Source organism: Achroia grisella, unplaced genomic scaffold (assembly GCF_030625045.1).
Source record: "Achroia grisella isolate CSIRO2021 unplaced genomic scaffold, CSIRO_AGI_Agris_v1 utg402, whole genome shotgun sequence".
Lineage (NCBI taxonomy): Eukaryota > Metazoa > Arthropoda > Insecta > Lepidoptera > Pyralidae > Achroia > Achroia grisella.
The window spans coordinates 7,418,786-7,445,600 of record NW_026712841.1 but is presented as its reverse complement, the minus strand read 5'-3'; the positions used below and the strand labels follow the sequence as shown (position 1 = coordinate 7,445,600).

General features: G+C 33.8%; 4 protein-coding genes and 2 non-coding genes across 6 annotated transcripts; 4 read left to right on the top strand and 2 right to left on the bottom strand.

The window, feature by feature from the left end:
• The first annotated feature begins 426 nt into the window (after positions 1-426).
• On the top strand, positions 427-5,737 carry LOC131844619 (large ribosomal subunit protein uL10). The gene is made up of 7 exons (XM_059193560.1): positions 427-529; positions 694-784; positions 1,655-1,891; positions 2,344-2,500; positions 3,497-3,621; positions 4,701-4,937; positions 5,394-5,737. Exons 2-7 carry the CDS (start codon positions 731-733, stop codon positions 5,535-5,537), a joined length of 954 nt encoding a protein of 317 aa, XP_059049543.1. The 5' UTR covers positions 427-529; positions 694-730; the 3' UTR covers positions 5,538-5,737.
• LOC131844628 (small nucleolar RNA psi28S-1192) lies at positions 940-1,075 on the top strand. Its single transcript, XR_009357596.1, has one exon. It is a non-coding gene; the product is annotated as a small nucleolar RNA psi28S-1192 (small nucleolar RNA).
• LOC131844629 (small nucleolar RNA psi28S-1192) lies at positions 2,879-3,014 on the top strand. Its single transcript, XR_009357597.1, has one exon. It is a non-coding gene; the product is annotated as a small nucleolar RNA psi28S-1192 (small nucleolar RNA).
• A 1,909-nt stretch (positions 5,738-7,646) lies between the features above and the next one.
• Positions 7,647-10,869, bottom strand: LOC131844618 (protein arginine N-methyltransferase 9-like). Its single transcript, XM_059193558.1, has one exon. The coding sequence runs from the start codon at positions 10,667-10,669 to the stop codon at positions 8,480-8,482; it is 2,190 nt and encodes a 729-aa protein (XP_059049541.1). The 5' UTR covers positions 10,670-10,869; the 3' UTR covers positions 7,647-8,479.
• A 912-nt stretch (positions 10,870-11,781) lies between these two features.
• On the bottom strand, positions 11,782-13,457 carry LOC131844463 (uncharacterized). The gene is made up of 2 exons (XM_059193363.1): positions 12,609-13,457; positions 11,782-12,263 (listed from the first exon to the last, which is right to left on the bottom strand). Exons 1-2 carry the CDS (start codon positions 13,235-13,237, stop codon positions 11,783-11,785), a joined length of 1,110 nt encoding a protein of 369 aa, XP_059049346.1. The 5' UTR covers positions 13,238-13,457; the 3' UTR covers position 11,782.
• Positions 13,458-13,794: 337 nt separating this feature from the next.
• On the top strand, positions 13,795-23,940 carry LOC131844202 (zinc finger protein 91-like). The gene is made up of 6 exons (XM_059193019.1): positions 13,795-13,830; positions 13,952-14,114; positions 16,699-16,831; positions 17,225-18,356; positions 18,485-19,373; positions 19,627-23,940. The coding sequence occupies exons 2-6, from the start codon at positions 13,995-13,997 to the stop codon at positions 22,327-22,329; spliced, it is 4,977 nt and encodes a 1,658-aa protein (XP_059049002.1). The 5' UTR covers positions 13,795-13,830; positions 13,952-13,994; the 3' UTR covers positions 22,330-23,940.
• Positions 23,941-26,815: the final 2,875 nt, after the last annotated feature.

Here is a 26,815-nt window from a genome sequence, read left to right as displayed (position 1 = left end):
CACAGACAAATATAAAAGATCAATGTACTCTGTGCTGGCTGCTTGACACATGTCACAACTTTACTGTCAATGAAATTAAGGACAACATTCACTCGTAGTGCACTCGTCTGCAGCATAAACTATATAGAGATGTTGTGCAGACAATTTTTTGTATTCCCATACATGTATTCGTGTATAATATATTATATTATTCCCATACAAATATTCATCTATTCTGCGAAGCCTCCACGTTCAATAAATATTATCATTTGCGGTGTATCGTTATATTTATTGAATCTCTAGACTTTATGAACTTTATTTACAGAACTATATGATGTCTCACGATTTTCACGACTTAAACTTTGAGATTACTATTATTTGCATTATATTACAATAGCTCATTTTATCCTCTCGAAATAAATTGTCAACATGGTGGTATCATTTAAGAAAGAACCCAAAGTCATAAAATAATTGTAATAGAAAAAAAATATAGTGACAATTGTCCATTTTGAAATTTGTTTCGCACACGTATTATGTGCGTTGAGTCTTGGTGAGTAAAATAATCATAAGTTTTTTAAAACATCATGTTTGAAAATAATATATTGTAGTGCAATATTAGTAGTCTTATATCTATACATTAATATGCCGTATTTATTTTGATGCTTATTTAATTTAGAATGTAATAATATAATTTATTAAACATTTTGTTTTCAGTCCTTAAATTTCTTAGAAGTCCCTTTCACACATTAAGATGGTCAGGGAGGACAAGGCTACTTGGAAGTCCAATTACTTCACCAAACTCATTGTAAGTACACAACATACGTACTCATTTGTTGTTGATATAACCTAAAAAAATGTTTGATGATTTTCAACGTGTTAATGAGGCATGCACTGAACTTATTGAATATTTTATGTGAAATGACTGATATTGTAACATAGTAAATTTATTTATTATTAAGGATCACGTCTGTTCTAATACCACAGGGTGTAATGTTAACCCCGTGGCTTCGCTTTCAGACGAGATAATTTCTTCAAAATTATCCTAGTGTTATTTTCCTATACGTGGATATAGCACTGGCACTTTGAAGATACATTTTCATACTTTCAAATACGGTTAAATAAAACCTTAATGTCATCTTACGACATTAATTACTAGGGTTTTTTAATTGATTATAATGAAATAATCTACACGCTCGCTGGCGAGGCACCCTAGACGATGATAAGATGAGCATGAAGTCAGGTCAGTGAGCCCATCCATTCATTTATCACAATGGTTTCCAAGCAGGATTGTGTGGAGGTAAAGCTAACATTGTCAATTGCTAGCAATCGGGTTATAAAAATGGATTACGGTTGGTGTCTCGTTTGTAAAAGAAACTTTACAAAACCTTATTTTTAACTAGGTATAAACTTGTTTCTTGAAAAAGAAAAATATATATATATATATCTTGCAAGCTCATCAAGCTTTTAATACATTTGTGGTAGTCTGTTGATATGGGAGAGAACTGTACCTCCAGTGAGAAAGTCTGCTGTTTCTCAATAGAGAATGAAATCTCATGTATGCTTATTATGCCTTCTGTTGTTTCTCATAGTGCTGTTGCAAAGATATTAATATAGTATATATATATATATATAATAAATATATAAAAAAAAAATAATAATATTGTAACCTTTTCAGCAACTTTTAGACGAGTACCCAAAATGTTTCATCGTGGGTGCAGACAATGTGGGCTCAAAGCAGATGCAGCAGATCCGCATCTCGCTCCGTGGCCACAGTATTGTGATGATGGGCAAAAACACCATGATGCGTAAAGCCATCAAGAACCATCTGGAGACCAACCCAGCTCTTGAGAAGCTGCTGCCGCACATTAAGAGCAATGTCGGCTTTGTGTTCACCCGTGGAGACCTTGTTGATGTAAGTGTTTAATGTAATTGAAGTCATTAACAAATGTACCAGTATAACCAACTGATAGTGGAATAAGAATGCTTACTGTAGAATGTAGAAGATAATTCTTGAGTTATTTAGTAAATAATCAGGTAATATAATTAATTTATAGGTATTACACTAGTATTTACCAATGTAATAATCCTCCATAATACTTAATTTTTTTTTTTTTTTTAATATAAAAATATGGGTTACCTTTATAACACTACCCAATATCCTAAAACTCCTATTTCATCTGGTTTTTTGAGATAAAAATTAGCCTGTGCTATTTCTGGATATAAGTTTTCATTAATAATAACATACATATATATATTACAATATATAAAAGATGTGAAAGCATATGTGGTGTTCAATGTATAGAAGGATAGAGTGAGGCACCAATATATATTACATGTCATATAACATATTACATATCATTTTAGGTGCGTGATAAGCTGTTGGAGAACAAGGTGCGTGCTCCGGCTCGTCCTGGTGCCATTGCGCCTCTATCTGTCGTCATTCCCGCGCACAACACTGGTCTTGGTCCTGAGAAGACCTCTTTCTTCCAGGCTCTCTCCATCCCCACCAAGATTTCTAAGGGTAAATTATGAACAAGTTTATTCAGTAGTTAAGCAAAAAAAACCTTTTTTTTCGGAACTAATTTGAATGCTGCTGGCCATAGCTGGCCTTTACAGCTTTATCAAATGATAGAGGACTTATGTAGGGGCTGAATGCACCAGGTACTAGAAGGTCAAACTTCGTCTCAGGTTGTCGTAATTTCAATCTCCTTTTGAATTAGATAGGGGATTGATCAGAAGGGAAATTTTACTATTGACTAAAGACTTATAGCAGATAGAAGAAACTAAACAAAATAGCTTTTTGGTTGTTTAATATCTCACAGATGTCCACACACATATATGTCAAAAAGAGGTTTTAATCTAGTGAGCATTGCAATTATTCCTATGATAAAAGTATTAAGCTATGTCTGTTCTAATACTAGGGGATGTACAATTACTCTTCTAGCTTCGCTTTCAGACAAAAACAAAGTCTTCAAATTTATCCTAATGTGACCATTCCAATGTGAATCTTGCATTGGCATTTTGAAGATACATTTTTCTTAAATTATCCAGTGTTTGGATATAGTTAAGAGAATCTTGAATGTATTAATAATTTCTATGTATATCATGTCTTTTTTTTTTTCTAAAATTCAGGAAAATAATGTAATATTAGACATTTAACCATATAGATCGCAGCACGGTAGCATATTAGCACATTGCCGCCGTCAGTGCCGTGACCACAAAGACGATTTATATTTAACTAGCTACTTGCCCTGGCTTCGCACGGGTGTACTTGTATTATCACACCTTCCTCTTGAATTACACTATTAAAAAAAACCGCTTCAAAATCCGTTGCGTAGTTTTAAAGATTTAAGTATAAGTATACATAGGGTTGGACAGACAGCGACTTTGTTTTATACTATGTAATTATGATTATATTATTATTAAATATATATGTTAGTATATAAGGTATTTATCTATCTATTTATTATATCACATGTATAAAAATCATCTAATTATAAAATTAACTTCACACCAGGTACTATTGAAATCATCAACGATGTCCACATTCTGAAGCCCGGCGACAAGGTGGGCGCCTCTGAAGCCACCCTGCTCAATATGTTGAACATCTCGCCCTTCTCATATGGTCTTGTTGTCAAGCAGGTATATATAAGAATGCTTCATTTTCCATTCATAAATCTATAAACATTTCACTGTAGTATTTAATTTTATTACTAATATGTTAAATGTTTGTATTTCTGTGTATCACATCTTTGTCTTAAGTTTTAATGTCTACTATTGAGGTAATTTTACCAATATCATTGTTAAGATTACACTTTGGTAATAATAATATCTTCTCTTCATTGTATATTGAGGCTTAAAAAAAACTATTAATCAGGAAAAGACTAAAATAAAACCTCTTCATTGTATATTGAGGCATAAAAAAAACTATTAATCAGGAAAAGACTAAAATAAAACGGGCAGTTCAACATGCCTTAAGACAAAAATGGAAATGGCAGGGTCACACATTGGAGGAAGCTTTTTCCTGTGTGGGTACATACAACCATATATAAATGAACAAAATTAAATTAAAAATATAAAGTTAAAAACAGTAATTATATGAGATGCTAATAAAAAAAAAATTTACTATGTAATACTTTTTAGAATGATCTGTAAAATTATAATGTCTTTGCTTGGATTGAAATGTTGATTTCACTTCACTTCTGAAAAAGTTGAATGTGTTCGTACCCAGACCACAGCGTAGATTAAAATGTAATGTACTTTCTATTGTATGAGTAATCCCCCAAAGTGTTGAGTACAGATTGCATACTCTTTGCATTCTGATAATTCATCTTTGGTAAATAATTGGCACTGTTGTTTGTATACAGTAATGAATATTTTGTGTTATTGTGTAATTACATGCAACATCTTTATATATAAAAATGACATGTCACTTTATTTGTCCATGATGGACTTCTAAACTCCTGAACTGATTGCAAATTTGATTTACACATTGTGTGCAATGTGATGCAACTTGAAAAATAGGATAGCTTACATCTCAATTGATCACAATATTATTTTATTCAAGAACCTTAGCTTGAACAGCAACTCGTGTCCGGGTCTGCTAGTAATTTATGTAATAATGTAGACTAATACAAAAAAATATTATTTCAAGGTGTTAAAGATTATTGTGGGGTACATAGAAAAAACAGACATTTGAAGATATGATACTTCTGTAACAGGTGTACGATTCTGGCACCATCTTCGCTCCGGCAATCTTGGACATCAAGCCAGAGGATCTGCGCGCCAAGTTCTTGGATGGTGTGGCTAACGTTGCCGCTCTGTCGCTCTCTATCGGCTACCCGACCATCGCTTCCGCGCCACACTCCATTGCCAACGGGTTCAAGAACCTGCTCGCGATCGCGGCTGTCACTGAAGTTGACTTCAAGGAAGCCACCACTATCAAGGAGTACATCAAGGTAGGTCTTATGTATATTAAATTATATTACTTCAACCTTTCATTGTAAATAGGCATGATAATAACCTGTCTATACTGGTGTATATAATATTAAACATAAGACAGAATAACTCACAGAGCATTATTTCTTCTTAAATTAAAAAAAGCTTTTACTAAGCATCTGTTACAATACTTTTTTTAAATATATACATAATTTACATATAAACACCCAATCCAACATAAAAACCATAGTCTGGAATTAATCTTATTTGAAAGGTGATATGTTTTAACAATTAATGATCACAGTCTGTCATACAATAAGTTTTTTTTATTAAGTTAATAGATATTTTTCAAATACTTTTTAGTGTAATTGGTGTTTATATTTTTAATATCTGTTTGGAACATGGGCCTCCTGATATTTAGAATGATTACTACACAGTAGAAATTACCGGACGTAACCGTAGCAAATTTTCACCAGGACCCGACCAAGTTCGCGGCTGCCGCTGCCGCCGCTGCGCCCGCTGCTGCTGCCCCAGCTGGTGATGCCAAGAAAGAAGAGAAGAAGGAAGAAAAAGAGGAGTCCGAGAGCGATGACGACATGGGCTTCGGTCTCTTCGACTAAGTTGTTACAATTCACAAACAAGATTCGTACATCAGGCCGGTGATAACACCTTAGTACTCGGTCGGTCTTGTTTTGTAAGCCCACATCTTGCACCCACTCGCGGAAATCTTCAACGCCGCCGGGCTGTATACCCACCCACATGGCGGCTGAAGCTTCTAAACGTGGCGCGTGCTTGTCAATAAATACAACTTTGGTACATATTTGTGACTTTTAATTTTATAATCCAAAAGTCACTGCCATAATTCTCATTCTTTACATGTAACATTAGAAATGGACTTATCAATGTTCTTTCTACTTTTTAAAAATCTACACTAATCTGCTACTATTAATTCTACTGTGACATCTTGATGGTATGTTTTATGCAACCAATCCCTAGACTGGATAGGAAAAAGTATCTTAATACATAATTTTTTCAACTAACATATTTCAGAAATATGTGTGTAGAAGACAGGTATTTTAATTAAAACATCAATTTTGACATCAAAAAGTTTATTTCAATATTAATTTTCAAAAATATCACATCAAATTCACTACTTGTTGACATTGAGACGTTAAAGGTTTACATTCAACATTTATATTCTTAGGTCTATTGATTAAAGTGACACTGTTAGTGCTTAGTAGCCACATTCAGAGTTATAACAGTTCTAATTCTAGACATTGAATATATATGAACCATAGTAGTAGAATAAGTATCATTAATAATGCAACATTCTAACAGCAACTATTTTTAACCTGTATGTTATGTTCTATTTTAGATGTCAATAAAATTATACATTATTCCACAAAGTGGGACGTCACTATTCTCACTATAAACTTTTATTTTATTTCGGGCAGCGCAAACAACAGATCACACCTATCATTATGGTAGATCTTTGTCCAAGCTGTTTGAAATTATTCTGATTTATGCTATTTCCTAATAATGGACAAATAAAAAATCAATGCTACAAGCTACTATCAGCATATTGATTAATCTACACACAGATAACTGGTTATTTATCATATTATCCAATAGAAATTGTAATAAATGCAAAGTGACTATGTGAAAGTAACTGCTCCTGAACGATTGTCTCAATCCCGTCATACGATTTACAACAAACGTTGGTCCTGTCAATGATTCACAGCCTCATGCCATGCATTTCATAACAATAACTCGACACAACATTTAAGTATATTTTGATTAATTTGTCACATGCCAAATAAGTTACATGTGATAATTTGCTAAAATATTTTCCTACAAACCGCAAACCGATATACACTTCAACCTATAGGCGAGCTATCAGAAATGTTTATATCCTTTCGTGTTCTGAACATGGACGCAACATAGATTCTATTCTTTAAACCGATGTGAGCCAACCTGTAAGTTGGAGAAATCTTGATACACTGCATATTCTACTTGTTTAATATTCATAGTCAGAATTTGTTCCATAGCTTTCTCTTATAATCTCATGACTAATCATATATTCAATGGGGTTTCAGAATAGCGTCCTCACGCTTTAAAACTAGGGCTTAAAATTTTATCACATTAAACCTCCCTGCTAATAAAACAATATCATCGAATCTTTTCAACGACTATATACTGGGGAATTTAGTTAAAAGTCTATTGAGCATAATTTAGGGCCAATGATATGGGAAATATTTGCAATTACGACATCTATTGCAATCCATTTTGCTTGGCGAGAGTTTCTGTGAAACCTCATACATTTTTCAGATTTACTTTTGCGACACCGATGTTAAATTGATTAAGATTGTCGCCAACCAACAGTATCATTTTACTTATATCAAAATTAAATTGAGCAATAAATATTCTGAAGGAATAGATATTATATTATAAACGTTAAAATTTACATTAATATATATATATATCTACGTAAAAAACTGACCATTCAAAAGAGGCTTTCGCCATATACATATATATAACAGCACCTTAGAATACATTTTAGATTTAAATGGCACACACATAAGGTTCATTATTCAAATATTTGGCCTGTAATATACATATTTCAATAAATTCTACAGTAAATGTGGTGTTCTACTAATAAATATTTCTTAACAATTACTGAAAGAAACTGTAGACATTTGGCCATTTCGAATAGGATGTGGTGTAATCCCTTTATATGAAGTACAGCAAATATTTTAGTAATGAGTAGTTGTCTACTGTAATACTTAATTACGATATTTACGCTAGAAATAGCCGAGATTTCAGGTGTCTTTCCAAAACAGTAGTTTGCATATTATTATAATGATTAAACAATATATTTCTCAGAGTTGAATTAACGATATGAATACCATTCAATACCTACTAGTTACACATTGAGAATCATTTCTAAAACATTAAGTAACTATACCTAAATACAATAAATTCAATCAATACATAGGCTTCATCAACACCCTGTGATTTTATTCATAGTTTTTATGTGCATCATAATATCAACTAATTAAACTAAAATAAACATTATAACTTACAGGAACTAAATATAATAGTAAGTAATATAACGTTAGGGTCAATTCACACACAAATATCAGCTGCATTATTAGATAAGTGGTGTACAGTTCTACGTTCAATATTTGGAGATTTTTTGTATTATTTATTCTATGTATTACTTCATCTATGTCAGTATTAATATACCGTTGTTAATAGCTAGAAAATTCTAAAAAAAAGAAATTAAAGATTTCAATGTCGATGTGGAAAGATGCATGACCTTTCAACATCGACATTGAAATCTTTCAGTTCAGGCACTCTAAGCAAGCACTGAGATCTTGATGTGATTTGACCTCTTTTATTTGAAATTTATTTTATTAGAAAATATACAATTACACAAACAATAACAAGGAACTTATTCAGATTCAATATTAGTTTCTTTTTCAAATAGTTTAAAACATTTGTATAAAATTCATACAAAAGTAACAAACATGCCAATCCTAAAATCATTACGATCAAAAATTTAGGTAGCTCTAGTATCAATCATTATTTTAAATGAGCCATCAGGATCAACACTGCGCATTATATTTGCTGTATTGCCGCACTCCAATTGCACATTTGGATTGATCAAGAACACTGTGCCATCTATGAAGCTGTTTTTTCGATTAGTTGAAATTTCTCCCACATGTTCCATTAGCTCTAAGTTGTACCAGCAAAGGATAGCATTCAAGCATCCAGTGTTCACCACTGGTACATCAACCACATGTCTTCTGATGTCACTGTTGCATTCACCCAGCATGAATGGTTCTGACAATGGTGTGTATTCCAAATGAGAGAAATCAATACAGAAGTTCTGTGATACTTGGTATTTGTTGACATGCTTTCCAATTGTGAAGTTGCTTACATTCTCATCATGTATTACATTATTTATTTCCAGCCAGTCACTGTGGACAAGCTGAGCAACAACTGTCACATTGCCAGGCATGAACAATCCACCCTGAAGAAGATGTGATTGTTTCAACTGCTGAGCAATCTCCATATTATGGAGTTCCACATCACCCCATAAATCAAATATGTTACAAAATATTGCATGGTACTTCTCATCTCCAAATATTTCTTGCCCCCACTCATCTCCCACCATTATTGTTAATTTCGACAATGGCACACCATTGGCTTCAAATACCCTTTCAAAAAATTCTCTGTCTACATCTGTTTTGGCACAACATATCAATGATTGAGCTCCACGCTTCAGCATTAACAAGCCAAACAGTGGGAATGGACACAAATCAACAATATCAGTAATAGATATATCAGCAATCTGTCCCAAGTATACAGATGTCATAGCAATAGAGCCTTTAATCATGTTTACAAACTCAGTATCATTGAGAAACCTAAGGGTTTCTGGGGATATTCTTATAACATCACTCTTCCAATTTGGTAGCAATGTGAGTTTACCTCTATTGAGCAGAAAATTGTAATCTACAATTTCACCTTCTTTGACTGATTTTGGTATGTTATCAAAGAAAACAGCTTGTTGCCATGCATTAGCTCTTTTATCAGATCTTGGGTCTGTAGTGATTGTTATGTTCTTAGTGAGATAAAGGTTGAACCAACCAATTAGAGCATTGATTTTACCATCTTCTGTGGCTTTGAATTTAAGTGTATATGGATCAGTTCTGGTCAATGTTTCATAGATATCATTATAATCATTAAAGTTTACTTTAAGAAGGGAGCGAGGTTCAGCCATGTACTTCATATCTTGATAAAGGTGAATGTCTTCACAATCATATGTCTCATCAAAAGTTAGAATATGAACATTGTCCTGTGGAATGTTGAGAATATTCTTAGCTGTGGAACACAACTGGTACTTCATGTTAAGATAGTCACAATCTACTGGAGCAACAAAAAATTCAGCTTTGTTAGGTATCACTTTACCAGTATTTGACATCAGACATTCATGAGCATGTGCCAGTGTTTGTAGGACATGTTCTCCAAATAAACCTGCATCAAACATTTCAGTCATCACTAGGGTTCTGCGCCCTCCAACGTCATGGTAATTCAAAGATGTAGACATACTATTTATTACAATTATCTCGGGTCTATGATTTTCTTGTGTTATGAGTTCTGCCAAACTTGTCATGACTCCAGATCCGTCGCATCCTACAATGGTCCTTGGGGTACATTGGCACGCATACATTGCTAATAAACCAGTTCCAGTGCCTATATCCAACATGTGATCACTGAATGGAACAGCAATCTCATGGATAGCATCATGGTATGCTTCATTTCGGATTTTATCATTAAGCATCCTGAAATGCCATCGTTCCATCAACAGGTTTTTAACAGAGTTCAGATTTTTCTCAGGATTTACAAATGTGCCGTCAATCTTCAAAGCTCTGTGAAAATGACACCAGGCTTCTGGATAAAATGCAAATTTATAAAGGTACTTGCCTATATCATTCAAAAGATGCACGTTCTCTGGAAATGCATCGATAGCCCGCCCGAAGTTTGAAAATATTTCTTCAATTTTGTTCGCAGTGGCGAGTACTTCATTCAGCTTGATTAATACGGATCGAAACTCGGCTTCAAAAAGATTCTTTTGCTGCGGGTTTTTATCGAATGATAACACATACATATCAAAAGCTTTGCTATAACAGCCACTTGACGACAGTTGTCTCGCAACAGTAATGTTTTCTCTGGCGATTTCATCCATTTTGTATACGAATGGAATTCGCCGCAATTTTAAGTTCAATAGCTGTTGCTTTATCTCACTATGAATGATGAGCGATAGACAGTATTACAGCTAAATGCTCTGTCTCTAACCGGAGAACAAAGTGTTTTGACTAACTGCGTATTAGGGAATTAAAATCAATAAACTCGAGAAGTTTACAAAACAAATCAATACTCCATTCGCAATCATAAACAAACAAGAATTTTCTGTTGACATAACCTGACACCTAGACTGACATATTACTTTAGAACTTGACAAAAAAAGCTAGAGATTAATCCAACATAGACTACTATTGCCCTCGAACAGCATAGTGATTACTTGCTCAGTGATAAAAATTTGGAAACGGATAACTATGTGGTTCGTAGTGATCAAAGCTAATGGAAATTTATTCTTAAATCTAAATAGTCAGAGAAATGCCTGTGAAATATGTATTCCCAGCCATCAAAACGCTTTGCTTGGAAAACGCAAATATGTAACAAAGCATACAGAACAAAATGAAACAAAACATGGAATAGATTAATCAAAATATTCAATAAGATTATTGATACGTTTTAAAATTTAAACTTCCAGCTAGTCTATACATTATGCAAGGTGAACGACATCCGACGGCAGTTCAGTATTGCTACGACTACGACGAGCGATATTTAACCAATTGCGGCACGCAAGGTGAGTAGTGTGTTTGAGTATGGAAAGTGCGGTAATTGTATACATTATATATACAATTGATTACTATATTGTTTGTGAATGATATTTCTTTACATAGTACAAAACAAATTCGCTGTCGCTGTCTTTCCCTATGTATGCTTAAATCTTTAAAATTACGCAATGAATTTTGTAGCGGTTTTTTTTTCATAGATAAGAGTGATTCTAGAGGAAGGTTTATATATATATATAATAATACATGTACACCCATGCGGGCAATAAGATCCTGGAGAATAAAGGTGGTGAAGTGAACTATATATAACTATACCACCCTATTTTTTATTAACAATTACTGACTTCTTTAATACACAATTTTTTTTATAATCTGAAAGAACGAAAATAATAGATTTGTATATACAGTATAAAATATTATTATTTAGATTTACATTAGCATTAACATTTTAATTTCAATACTGTACACCATGGCCCACAAGTTAGTTCAACATTGCAGGTGGATTGGTAAGATTTTTTAAAATAGTAAACTGTATCATAATTTTGTATTGGAAAACCTAGTTGTCCATATTTGTTGTTTCCTGTGGTCCACACTGTATTATCTTCAAGTGTTAGTGCTGTATGTCTAGAGCCACATGCCATATTTGTAACATTTAAATTGATTTGTTCATTGTCATCATCATAAATATCTACCACTGTTGGCAATGCATAGCTTTTTATATTGCCTTGTTCCTTTTCATCATTCTTTATGCCCAACTGACCAGTATCATTCCAGCCCCATGCATAGAGATCTCCATGTTCACTGAGAGCTAATGAATGCCATCCACCAGCACTGATTTTTATAATTTTTATTCCAGCTAATGCTTCCACTTCAGTTGGTAAATCCAAACTCTCTAAATCTCCGTGACCTAACTGTAACCTCCTGTAAAATATAATAATTATAAATAAAGGCAACAATTATTTGAAGTTAATTAATATATGTGAATAGACTATTTGGAATAATTATTTTATTTATTTGACAGTCTCTGTAGTCTAGCTGTTTAGCACACTGCTTTACTTCCGATGGTTGCAGGTGTGATTCCCCGCATGGCACAAACATTTATATTCATGAGTATGATTATTTATACTGGTCTTGGAGTTTTCTATGAATAATACACATGTATTTATACCCATAACACAAGCTTTAGCTAACTTGGATTTAGAATTGTGCTGAGACTATTATTATTACTAACTTTATGTATAGTAGAACATATATAACAATACTAACCTACCATTGCCCCAGGTGTACACTCTACCAGCATCAGTAAGAAGCATGAAATGTTCATAACCACATTGTATATCACATATTTTACCTACACAATCACTAGTCTCTAATAAAATCGGAGGAATACCACAATATAACAGACCTTCATCAGTTAAACAAACAAACAAGTTGTTTGTTTTCATAACTCTCTTTACACCAAAATCTCTTCTGACCTTTTTCAGACTACTTTCTAAAGGTGTTTCATTAAATTTTAATTTTTTAACATTTTTCTCATTCTCTAAATCAATTACCCATAATGTTAAGTGTCGTCCACTTATTATGATTAAGTTATAGTCACAGCCTGTAATACTGAGGTCCTTAGATCCAGAACCTTCACAGTCCTCGGGTAATAGCAGTTTCTTATATTCATTTTCATTCCCATACCAAGCACCAGATATGAAAAACCCTTCATCACTTTGAAAAATATTGTAAGACCAATTTGCTTCAAGTAATTCGGCCGAGGCAACATCGAATGGGATTTCTTTTAAACCACACATATTTATATTTTGAAATTGACTAATTACAGAACTGAAAGAAGGCCACTGTCCGAACAAATTAGAACCTGTCACTAAATACATTGTAAATACATTCATGAGATCATGAATAAGTAACACCTATAAATTGTTAAAGCTGTAATTAACATTACACAACAATTGTTTACTGAAGATATATTTCTTGATTATTGGAAGACTTGTTTAAAAAGAAAATTGTGCTTAGGAATTTATACTGTTTCAGTAAATAATAGTTTAAAATATATTTTTTAAAACTATTAATTTAATTTTGCTAAAAACAATAAAAAGTCACAAAATACAATATTTGCCGAAATCTTGATACTGTTATGAAAACTACAAAGTTAAGAACACAGAGTAGGAATACTAAACAGAAACGCGAGTCAAACCAACTTATGCTTAGCTAAAACATGATTCACACATGAAGGATTTTAGGTTTGTTCATATGATATGTTATAATAATAAGTTGTTAAAACCTTCAATTAAAAGATTTCACAAACTTATTATATAAATATAATAGATAATTATAGCACTACTATTTTAACAAATTCTTTAATCACCGTAGTATGTTTATTTTAAATACGTACCATTTTTTACCCTGGCAACAATTATAATATTTTTTAAAATTTCTTTTCCCGATGCTCTTAACTTGACTGGAAATAATGCCGGTGGTCAAGGTAATTTTTATAATTTTCTACATGTTGTAATGTAGTGTTGAATAAAATATGTAAAATTCCTTCACCAATTTTTTGCTGATCTTTGGAAAATATTCTCGTTGAATTTTAATATCCCTTGCAGATGTGATGATAAAACGATGTGAAGTTTTTGAGAGCAAATCAATATGGCCCTCAAATTGGGGAAATGCAGACTCTGTCTGAAGCTTGGAGATTTCTACTCCATATTCACCGTCGATAATGCTGTTCAGTTGGCCGAGATGGTGATGGAATGTGCGCAAATAAAAGTGAGTATAGTTCAAATATCAAACTAAAATCTGTAGAATCTCTCATTTTTTTAAGCTAGAAATGTTTCTTTACCAATTTGTTTGATTTACACATTATACAATCCTTTGACTTGAGCGATATTCTGTCTGTCATTCGGTTGACCATTAAATATTGAATGGTGTTCAATATGCACTGAACAAAATAAATACAGCTTCAGTTTTCATGACATGCAACCTTAGAAGAGAAAATACATCTTTTATGGTCATACTATTGATAATTGTTCATGTAATTAAAATTGCTTTATGAAAACACACAATTCCAGAATCAGCCCATTATGTACCTATGTAATTTTAATTTAATTACATTTGTATTGCAACTTTTATTATTTATTTAGTTAATTATCAAAATAATAATATAACAATATTTTAATATAATAATAATAATAATATATATACATATTTTAATGTTTTTTAAATGAAGTAGTCTCCAATGCTAATATTTAATTGTTTGTTGAACAATCATTCTTTAGTAGTTGAAAATTTTCTTAATAAAATGTGATATGTATGAAGATCAGCTCCTAGATTAATATTTAGCTTACTTTATCAAGCAAAACAATAAACTACAAATAAAAATTCATTTTTTTTCCTTTTTATTGTTTATTATAGTAGTAGTATATTTTCCTAGTACATATTTATGGATGGAGCTTTCTCTTAATACAATAATATGTCTTAGAAAAGAATTATTAAATATATTTTATATGTAGTGAAGTTTTGGTTTTGTGAAGCCTTAATTTGTTGCAACAATTTCTGTAGAGCCTTACCAATGATACTGTATATTACCATTGCTGAGCTCAGTACAGATCTGTTGTCTTTACGCCAGTATTAGGAATAGAAGTAGAAAATTATGGAATTATTACAGGATTTAAAAATTATACAACAAATACTGTACATTTATAGCTAAACATGATCATTAACAAAGAGGAATAATTTTTTTTATGGAAATGATTGGAATGGTACACTTGCCTGTGCTAATGGTTTACACTTTCGGGGCATCAGTGTTAGATGAAGATGAGCATGAGGTCAATTAGCCTATTGTTGACAATTCACCAAGAATTTATTACAATTTTCAGGGGACCAGTGTGTAGGTCAACCTGACAGGGCACATTGCTAGCAATAAGATCATATGTCCACATTACTAACAATCCTCCCCCTTCCCCTCTAAGAATATTAAAAGGGGGAAACTTACAAGTTAGTTTAATTAAATGTAATTAGAGCCTAAATAAACGGCTTTATTATTATTAATAATAAATTAAATGTAAATTATGATTAATTATTAATTTAAATAATAAAATTATCATGTATTCTACACAGTCAGCTTATATAAGCTTATTGCTAGGCTATACCTTTGCTATACCAATTACAGAATGTATAAATATATTGAATAATTTGTCTGTCATACCAACTATTGGCAAAAATTGAAGTCAGAGTATATTTAAAAGAGAAGATTATAGATGTCATATGTGATATGATGATTCTTTATGACATTTCTTGCATAATTTATTTGATAATTATCTTCTTCAATTTCGATATTTTTTATTTTGGATTATTACTAGATTTGATTTTGGTTTGTTTGGTTTGGTTCATTATTAGATATTCTTTATCCTGTGGTTATGTTACTGTTATGGTTTGTGCCAAATGTGTGTATATATTTATTTACATATTTTAGTTTAGCTTATCCTCATATGAATACAGTGGCTTTGTTATAAGTTCTGTTATTTCTGATTTTAATATATAGACATTTTGCAATTAATTATGTATGAACAATTAATTACAGTTGTCATTTTGTATGGATCTGAATGTTGGGCCGTAAAGGGGACGGGCGAAAGGCGTGTGCATGTGGCAGAAATGCGAATGTTGAGATGGATGTCTGAGGTCAACAGGAATGACAGAATAAGGAATGTGTATATACGAGCATGTTTGAAAGTTGCGCCAGTTCTACAAAAAGTTGTGAGGTAACAGATAGAGCTGGTATGGGCATGTTGTGCGGAGGAACGAGGATCATGTTTTATGTTAAGTTTACATTCAGCCGCTTCCCCTGCCACTCGCGCTACCGGAAATAATGCCGCGTCAGCGTCGACGGGAGTCGACGCGAGTATGTATCGTTTACACTCAGCCCTCATACTTATTTACCCGGCGACTCTTCCTTACCTTCCGCTTAAAACGCTGGGCTACATCTGAGCGAGAGGGCTGAATAAAAACACATGCTGCCAGTCCTTTGACTCGAAAAACCGACAATCGAGGGAGCGCCGGGCAGCGCGACTAATGTCTAGTTACCATTTAATTTCTGCTATAGAATTGCCTTATATTTTATTTTGAGCTATTACTTGACTAGATAGAAAATGACAAAACAGGAATAGTTTCTTTTATTGGTTGATAATGGAATGGTGCAACTGCTTTCACTAACAATGTCCACGGGGCGTCATTGGAGGATGACAAATACAAATAAATCAGAGAAGATAATCTATTTTTCTTCAATTAAATAAATGAAGTACCTATTATGTTTGAAAGAATCTTTAAAACTTTTAAACATTGTTAATAATTTTAGGTGTTTGAAGGTGATGGGCTACCAGATAAGATTTGTTCGGAATGCATTCAGAAATTAAGCAGCGCGTACATATTCAAGCAGCAGTGTGAACGGTCTGACCAAGAACTAAGACGGAACTATGTCCCGCCACCAGGTATTTATACTCATCTATTTTTTTATACATTTTGTCGAACAAGCTGACGCTTATGAAACAGCCCTAACTTTTACGAACACAGTCAAGAAAAACGTAAACCACACCGCTGTGTCTTCTTAACCATGATGCGACAAAATCACGGAACTCATTCGGTGGAAGCCATTCAAGTAAATAGAAGAAGCTGACACTCGCCTAATAAATTCTTCTCAAGAATTTGTTTTAACATTGAAAGATTATGAAGTTATTTACATATTTTCTTGGAGATGGTGTTAATGAATTGTTCTTCGCCGGTCATTTGTTTTCTGTGAATGGCAAATAAATTTATTAAATTGAGTATGTTTATTAGAAATTGTGGATGATATAGTTTTTTAAATATATAACATCTATTAACAGGATTCAGTGACACTCCCCCGCCGACCAACAGACAAAGCAGTGATTCTGCATTCTCGGGACACACCGACAACTCCAGTCAAGCCAAACCGTCTTCGTCGACTGACGGCAAAACACCGACCAACCGTAACCGTAAACGCAGTCATGGCAGTATTGACAATGTCTCAGTCACAAGTCGAACGCACGACAGACCCAGCAGTACCAAACGGGTTGAAGAGCTTAGAAAATCTCAGAAAAGGGCCAGGCACCAGTCAGAGAATACCGATTCCGATTTCGACTACAGTGCCTCTCAGTTCTCGGCCGAAACTGACTCCGATGAGCCTCTGATGAAACCAGAATATAAGTGCGATAAATGTGACAAGACATTCAAATCCATCAAGAGTCGCTCGGCGCACATGAAAATACATAGCGGCGAAAAACCTACATATCTTGCTGCAAATGCCGTTGTCAATATTCCAAGGAAGCATTTAGAGGACGCTTCAGACTCGGACAACAAATTAAATTGCGAGAAATGTGGAAAAACATTTAAATTAAAAATTATGCTGAAGCGGCATTTAGAGTCATGCGACACTTCTCCACACCAGTACCAGCTAAATAAATTTGAAAAATCACCCCAGAAAGAACTGTTAGTGTCATTGGAACCGATTGATATGCTGCAAGTGCGGAGACTGGATTGTGAGATATGCACTACGAAATTCAAAACCCTTGACAACTTACGCAAACACATGCGTGTAGTGCATGCCGCTGTACTCAAAAGGGATCACGCTGACTCAGATGTTGAACAGGAGAATGGGATAACCTCTGTTCCCTGTTTATATTGCCACAAACAGTTTCTAGATTATTACGCACATGGTGAACATTTTAGCAAATGCCCACAAAAGAAAGAGATGGACAGTTACAAATGTCCTATATGTCACAAAGTTTTAACAAAAACCTGTGCATATATTATTCATTTAAGAAGTATGCACTTTGGACAGCCGTTATTGAACCAATCAATGGAAGAGACATCATACCCAGAGGTTTTTGAATGTCGCATGTGTAGTAAGAAATTAGCAAGTCAAGAATTGCTTATTACACATTTAGCTACTCACATGTCTAATATAGAAGAAAACGCCGCTATGGATAATGACTCTAGGTGAGTAATTAATAATTTTCATGTCATAATTTGTCTTTCCCCTTTTGTTGGTCATATTTTGTTAATCATAAGCCAGTACAGGAATTATGAACTTTTAGAAATTATAATAGTTGCTTATTCTTTTTCAGACCCAGTACACCAGATGGTGCAATATCTGTTCATTCATCATACAGCAACACATATGCACCAAAGGGTCCACTGAATTGCAAACTATGTGACAAGTCATTTAAATATAAAAAAGCTCTAGAAACACATGAAATGAAACATACAACTGGAGCGATAGAAATAAAAGTAGAGCCACCTGACAAGACAGCGTCAACGAGTCTATTGTCTGAGTCTCGGGGACAATTGCCACACGCTGATGAATCCGAGTCAGAGTCTAGTCATGATGAAGGCGAGGATAACACGTGCGATATCTGCGAAAAGCAGTTTTCTTACAAACGTTTGCTGCTGCAGCATAAACGAACGAAGCACAACATGAGTTCCGGTACGAAACGAGCGAAGATTACCTTGAAGGACTGCTTGGTCCGTTGCTTGATATGCGACCTTGAAATGAAAGTGAGCGCAATCAACGAGCACAACCAGAAGCATATATCAGTTAATATAAAGCCAAGGAACATGTACACATGTGGTGTACCCGATTGCGGAGAGAAATTTAAGAGTTGTAGCGCATTGGCGAATCACATAAAATTAGTACACAGGCTGAAGCAACAGCCCAAACAGTCACAGAAGCTCCCAAGGCTAGAGGGTGGGACAGATCTGGCGGATTTTTGCGAAGTCGTTGTGACTAAAACGGAACCCCTGGATACGCTCCAGAGTCACAACGGCTTTGGGGAGGTTCCAATTAACAATGGCGGTGAGCAAGCATCCAGTCCGCTGGTCAATATGAATGGGTTCACATGCACAATATGTGGGAAGGTGATGGCCACACTGGTATCGCTAAAGCGACATGTCAACTGGCATACCAATGTTGGGAACAATATAGAGAAATCAATTGAGTGCTTCGTTTGTAAGGAGGTAAGCTACTATTTTATTATTGAGTCATTACTTGATTGAAAATATGAATCTAGGGTTCCGATTCTGTTCAGACTTTAAAAGCATTTACGTTCTTTCATCGACCAAAGGCGTCCTAGTTGAGTCCTTTATATCTTGAGGTTTAGTATCCTATATTCATAAATTTTAAGTACTTTGGTTCTTATGTTCTTTAGGTTAATAATTGAGGAGATTTTCATGGCACAATGCTGCTAAATTATTGATATGTTTGTTTCAGAAATTTCGATTCCAGTGTCACTACAAACTTCATATGCGCGAACATTATCGTGACACCAACCTGGATCCAAAACTACTTACTTGTACTATTTGCAACCGTAAGAGTAAGCATTTAAGGGCGGCACAAGCTCACATGAATTACCACAAACAAACTCGGTTCAAGAACAAGGACTATCAGTGTTCTATATGCAAAAGAGTATTCCAGTTTAGGAAGGTGTATCTCTCCCACATGGCCATCCACTATAAGCGAGGTGAGAGTGTCCAAAACACAATTGTAGGGGACGTAACACCAAACAACATTGACAGGACTATCTTTGATGGCACACATACATGCCACCTTTGCAACAAAGTGTGTGACTCAGAGACATCACTAAAACATCACATTATATGGCATAAATCGAAAACATCTCTTTTTGGGGCTCGACACGAATGCTATATTTGCCAATTAGTCTTCACAAATAAAAGGCGATTGGAATTACACATCAGAAGTCACTATGAGGATGATAATGGTCCATATAAATGTCAAATTTGTGGTAAGGGCTACATAGATGAGGAATACTTCAAAAGGCATCTCAAAGGTCACAATTTTGACCATCAATCGCACAAGAAGAGAATTGAAAAGCTCAGGAAAGACAAAGTGAAATGTCCTATTTGTGCACGTTACTACCCAGATTTGGTGAAACTGATTCGCCATTTACGGCGTACTCATCCAGAGAGCAAGATGATCAAGGAAGACCCTGATGCACCACCACCCATGTATTATTCTTGCAAATTATGTGCAAAGGTATTCTTGGATGAAAGAAGACTACAACACCATGAGGAAGCCCATTTGCGGAAGCCAGAATTCTTCAAATGCAAATTCTGTGGTAAGAAAACTATCTCCCTTAAAAGTCACAGAGTTCACATCAAGGCACACTTGTGTGAAAAACATTTGGACAATCCACTGCAGTGTCCTCACTGTGAAGAGACATTTATTAAGGGGTATGGTCTCCATCACCATTTACGGGACGTGCACGGTATCGAGGAAACTTGGATCGCCGAGCGCCAAGAGCAAACATTAGATGGGCCGCTGCAAGAATTTCAATGTTCTATATGCTTTAAAATATTAGCCAGTAAAGGAAATTTTGAGAGACATATTGACTATCATAACTCTTTAAGATGTAACTACTGTTTTGAATACTTCAGCACACATCGATTCCTTGAAGGTCATTTATCGTTCAGTTGCGAAAAGAAAAAAATAATAGGGGACTGTGAAATTTATCCCAAAAAAGTGAAGTGCCATGTTTGTTACAAGGCCTTCCATTTGCAAGTCAAGTTAGATTGCCACTTACGGACTCAACACAACATCAAAGTAAACAAGGAAGCATCTTTGGGCAGAAAAGACATAGTGTGCGATTATTGCTTCCGCGCGTTCGAAAACGAGGACGCGCTAACTACTCACAAACTGTATCACCGTACGATTGGGTATTATGGTTGCATTTACTGTAAAAGAAAATTCAATACTTTGACAGTCTATCGAAAGCATAAGAATTACCATTACGCTCAGCTAAATGTAGACAATCCGACCAAGTGTGAACACTGTGATGAGACATTTGTAGCATTCAGAGAGATGATATACCACATGCGAGACGAGCACGGCGACAACAAGGAATGGATAGTACTGCCCAAGGAGTCTATTGAAGAGAAATGTCCCATTTGCAACAAAATATTCTACAATTTACACAAACATCTTACTTACCATGAGGAGAACAGATGCAAAAAGTGTGGCGAATATTTCTACTCAAGAGTCGACTATGATAATCACTTGTGTGCTATCGAAAGCGACGATGACGGAGTGGAAATCGTCGATGGCACTGTCCAGCCAAAGTATGAAGAGTGCCGGTTTTGCTTTAAGCCTGTAACAAGGAAGAACAGCAAACGTCTTCACAATCAGATACACCAAGTATCTGGCGCAATCTCATGCCGTTTCTGCTTGCTGAAGTTCAAGACGATGGAAGCGTTCAATATTCACGCATTTTCGCACAGAAGTCGCAAGTACAACAAGAAGCCCATAAAATGTAGAAAATGTGGCGAGAAGTTCGTTAAATATGGTTTATTTATAAGACATATGAAAAATGAACATAAGTCATTGAAGAAGATGCATTATCGCGCAGTTGTGAAGGCTGAGCGGTGTGTCGTCTGCGGCGAGGACTTTCCGAACCTTCACAATCATTACCGAGCACATTTGCAGAACCATTGTCTAAGTTGCAATAAATATTTCACTTCAATGAAATTATTCACTCAGCACGCGTGCGACAAAGAAGATTCTGATCCATCAAAAGTGTTTACTTGTGATGAAGATCTAGTCGCTCTTATTAATTCTTATGTTCCTAAAGATGAGAAAGACGACGAGAAGTATTATGGATACAACGACGACGAAGAAGAGGAAGAACAATTAGAAGAGAATAAGTCTCAGCAGGTTGAGAGTGAACCAATTGATGAAGAAGAACATAAAGATGTGAAAATTTTTACTGAATCTCAAGACGAGGAGAGCCAAGACGAGAGAATATTGCATGATATGGTACAGTCGCCTATAATATCGGATGTACTCTCACTGTATCAGAAAAAGGAAGATGATAATGACTGTGTAGTAGTAAATTTAACAGACGATGACTCTGTGGATATGGACGTAAGTGTTCCTGTCATTACAATTGATGATGATTGATAGAAAACAATTAATTCAATAGTTCTGTATGTGTGTAAAGACTATTTTTAAATAGCTAGTAGGTAAGTAAGTAGGAAGAGATAGATAACAAATTTATATTTATAGTTATTGTTTTATATTGATTTGCAACTATGGTGTACTGTAATATAAGAATATAAATTCTCGATTTATGTCCTTTATTATAAAACAATTATGTAAGTATATAGAGTAATGGTAAATGTGATTGGACGAGATAAACAGAAAGCGGGGTCTGGGTGACACTCGTCGTAAGATCGTTCATCTAATAATATTACGTTTGAAAATCTTTGGAAGCATATATATTTCGGCTTCAAAGAAGTTTATTCCAAAGTAAATTTTATTCATAATGTTAGATCATTATCTGGCACTTTTACTTATTGTACCCCGGGGTAAAATAAAAAGCATTATGTGTGGTAGGCCTCCTAGCAGCCGCTAGTATGCATTTCTTCGTACTTGTAAGAATTTAATTATGTGAATAAAAAGTAATATAGACCAATAAGTTATGAATATACAGGTGAGTCTTAAAGGTTAGATAGAGCATGAAGCCTAGTATATTTGTGAAAATAAACCACTTTCACCCAGAAAGAAAGTAGAAATTTATGCATATAATAAAAATGTAACCAAACACTGTAACACATACTTACTTTCTCAGAATGAGAAATGTATTGCAGTATTTTAACAACGTAATAGAATTAATGATTAGAATTATGGCGTACGTGAGAGTACGTATTAGTACGTTTGTGTGCGCCAATTTCTTAAGTCCTAACAAATTTAGCTGCAGCGTTTACTAATGTATTGTGGTACATTATATGTTCACATAAAATTTTGTGTTTGTTTTATTAAAATCAGTTTACAAACAAAAGTTGTTCGGCTGTGAAGTAGCGGGCGAGGCCAATATTATTTTTTTAAAATCAGCGCACTGATTTTAAAAAAAGGATATTGGTATAGGTTTTGCGCTTTGATTTTTTTTACATAGGTGGTTCAGTTCCATGAATATGGACACTGAATTTCGGCTTGGTGTGCCCTTTAAGACTAAACCAAGTATTGTATGTATCAGTATATGTTTGTATAAGATTACGACATGAATCTGTGTATATAATAATTAAGCTTTATTAATAGACAAGGAATTTCACCAGCTAATAGGCTGCCATATGTGTAACATATGTTATTATGCCATAATTATGTTTCAATGATTAAAATACTAATGTACTTTGATTTATAATTAGTTGAATGGTGAATAAATTTAATGTTTTTTGTATTTGTAATTTTTGTTAATTGTTTTCTGTGTCGATATTAGAATTAGGTATCGGGGCATCTTTGATTCTACTAGCAGGCCTATATAGTCGTATGTACATATTAGTTGGTCTCATGGTCAATGTACAAAATTGCGCATCTAAGACATCTATTACATGTTTATGTAATTTTGGCCAGCAACGGTTCTGTAATAAAAACATGTATCTAATCATAAATCTGATGCGAAAACTAAGTGGCCAGTAATTTTGGTACTTTGCAGTGTTGCAACTTAAGCCTTGCATCCAAAAGGGCATCGTTCAATATACAAATAAAACCATGCATAAATTTTGTGTTTTTTAGACCTTATGGGATATAATATATCTTGCAATTGATTCCGAGTTTAAAAAGATATAACTCCGAATATAGGGAAACTATCTGTGTGCAGCCGACATAATGAGTGAAAATTTGGTCTGAATATGAAGTGTATGAAAGATATTTTAGGTATATAAGGAAAATGTAAATGTATCTAAAGGCTTAAAATAAACATTATTTTCGTGTTTATTTTAAAGTAAATGTATTTTTTATTTTAACGAGTGTTTGATGGGTCGTAGTTATGTACAGTGTTAGGAATAAAATATCGAATAGTTTTTTTGAATCCTCGTTTAAGTACTAGGTGTCTCCCTAGCCGCTTCCCGGAATATATCATGCGTCGCTAATAATGTAGGTTTCTATTGGTGCATTTTTTATAGTTACAAAATTCTCATAATTAGTCAAGTATTTCTTAGTTTATTTATTATTAAACTATAAGTATACAGCTATGAGTAATCATTAAACCTACGTTCGCATTCACGGGCAGCGGCCTCTATCCGAGAATTTTTTAAAAATAATAACAGCTAGGGCCACCCGTGTGTTTTACTAGACACTATGAGTAACGGGCTGCTGTAATAGCAAACAAGAATATTGTACATAAATATAGATTTGTATTGATTTTTACTATGCATTTTCTACTTTTTCTGTACTGATGTTTAATTTTGAATAACAAGATATTGTATTGTGGGTGTTTCTGGATGTGTATATTAGATATTATATCACTTTATTGATGTTTGTAGAGAGGGTAAAATTGTATTATCAAATTTATAGGATTATATTTGAATTACAAACCAATTTTTTAAATTATCCTTATGATTAGGATACAGTTCTATGTATACAACATAAATATACATATGTTTGATAGTACAATATATCCCTAGATAGGACTTTATCTAAAAAAGTTTTATAATATCGTAAAATACGTCTATATTCCCTTTGGAATTGGCAAATACAATGTAGGTAAAGTAATATTTGTAATTTAAGTATATGGTCTGGTCACAATTTGTTAGTATTGGGTAATCGCATGAATTAGTATTAGGGCTCTGCACAGGTCTTATCTGTGGAGACTAATATAATTTCTGAGCAGCCATTATTACCAGTGTCGACACACAGTTCGTTTCGTTTACAATCGCTATATTTATATGACCATATAGTCTTCGCAGACTGAGGGACTCGTGGAACTAATATTGCATTTTAACAATGAGTCCTTGTACGGTCTCCTAAAAAGTAACATGCATTCATGTGTGCAGTGCAAGTCCATGTGGCATACATAAAAGGACTCTGAAAAGTGTCTACGATCCTATTAACATTGAAGAAATAATATAACGCAGTGATATATGTATGTACTTATATTATTATAAGTTATTGTAATGGGAAATTATACTTCTTTAATGAAGTCTTAAATTTTAACACACTTGTTGCTCGGATAGTGGATTTATTTTCACCAGTTTTTGATATATAAAAGAGCTCATAAAACACGCGTGCGTGTGAAGTTATACATATGTTATTTTAGCACTATTTGCTATTTTTTTCATCAAGTTTCGAACTAACTGCCTCGCGGAGCAGGCTAGTAAGCGCGCTGATTTAAGAAATTAAAACAACGGGAAATCAACAGTGTGCATCATAGCTTTATTCTTGAGTTAATTTAAATTGAGTGTGTTGAAAACCTAGTATGATATACGTGCGTATTTAATACACTCTGCTCTATTATGAAATTCCGCCTCATGTGTTTTAACTAGAGACTGGATTATATGCAACAAAAAAAGCTTGTTATATGCATGCATTTTTCATGCTATTGCATGAAAAATGCTTGAAATATGCAAATTGGCACAATATGCTAAATGAAATGATAAATTTTAGTAATCCCAAAAAAAATTTTTTTGATAGGCGATAATAGGTACAGTAACATTATATGACATTAAAATTATTTATTTTTTTGTAAACATAAATAAGTATGTACATGTAACAATTTATATGCGTAATAGGTCTGTCTCTTTCATTTTATTATCGTAACTGTCAAAAAAAAAACGCGCGCGGCTACTGACTGCGTTCCGAAATGCAGTAAAAGGTCACAATTATTACTCAATAGCCCTTATATTTTGTGACTGTTATTATATTAAATTTGGTCGCATTACGGAACGCAGGGTGAGTGAAAAATATTGTAAATGTACCGATAATATGCATCATAACTAGATCTTAGATAAAATTATGCTATTACCTCTGAGAATGGCCAAAATATGCAAATGCATATGCGAATATGCAAATGCATATAATCCGGTCTCTAGTTATAACCATCATAACACACTTATGTCGTAATATATTCACTATTATTGATTTTGTTTGTCACTATTGTCATAGAGAAAATATTACACATTAATATTTTTTCTATGGTATTAGAGATTTCCTGTTGGGGCTGCTCGTACTGTGTGAACAAGAATTAATTGAGAATTGCCAAAGTGTATGGGTAGCGTGTAGAATCTTATTATTTACCTAATGTGTTAGGACATTGTGAATTTTGTGTTTTTAGTGAAGGAAAATTTATTTTCGCTTGTGATACATAATGTTGCTAGGAATATATTTTATTTTGGAATTCAATATTTTTATTAATACATACATTTGATATGAGTATTAGATGTAAGTTGTTGAAAATAGAAAATAAATAAGACTAACTAAGATATTACTTGTTTTATTCTGAACTAGTTGCCTTGCGCAATTTCGTCTGCATCACGTTTACTTTGACATTATTGTATAATTTCTATCAGGTTTTAACAATTATATTTCGCCTAATTTATATAATATCTTCTTAAATTATAGTCTATGTATAATTCTGTAGCTAAGCTTTATTATTAGGTTTCATCAAAATCCG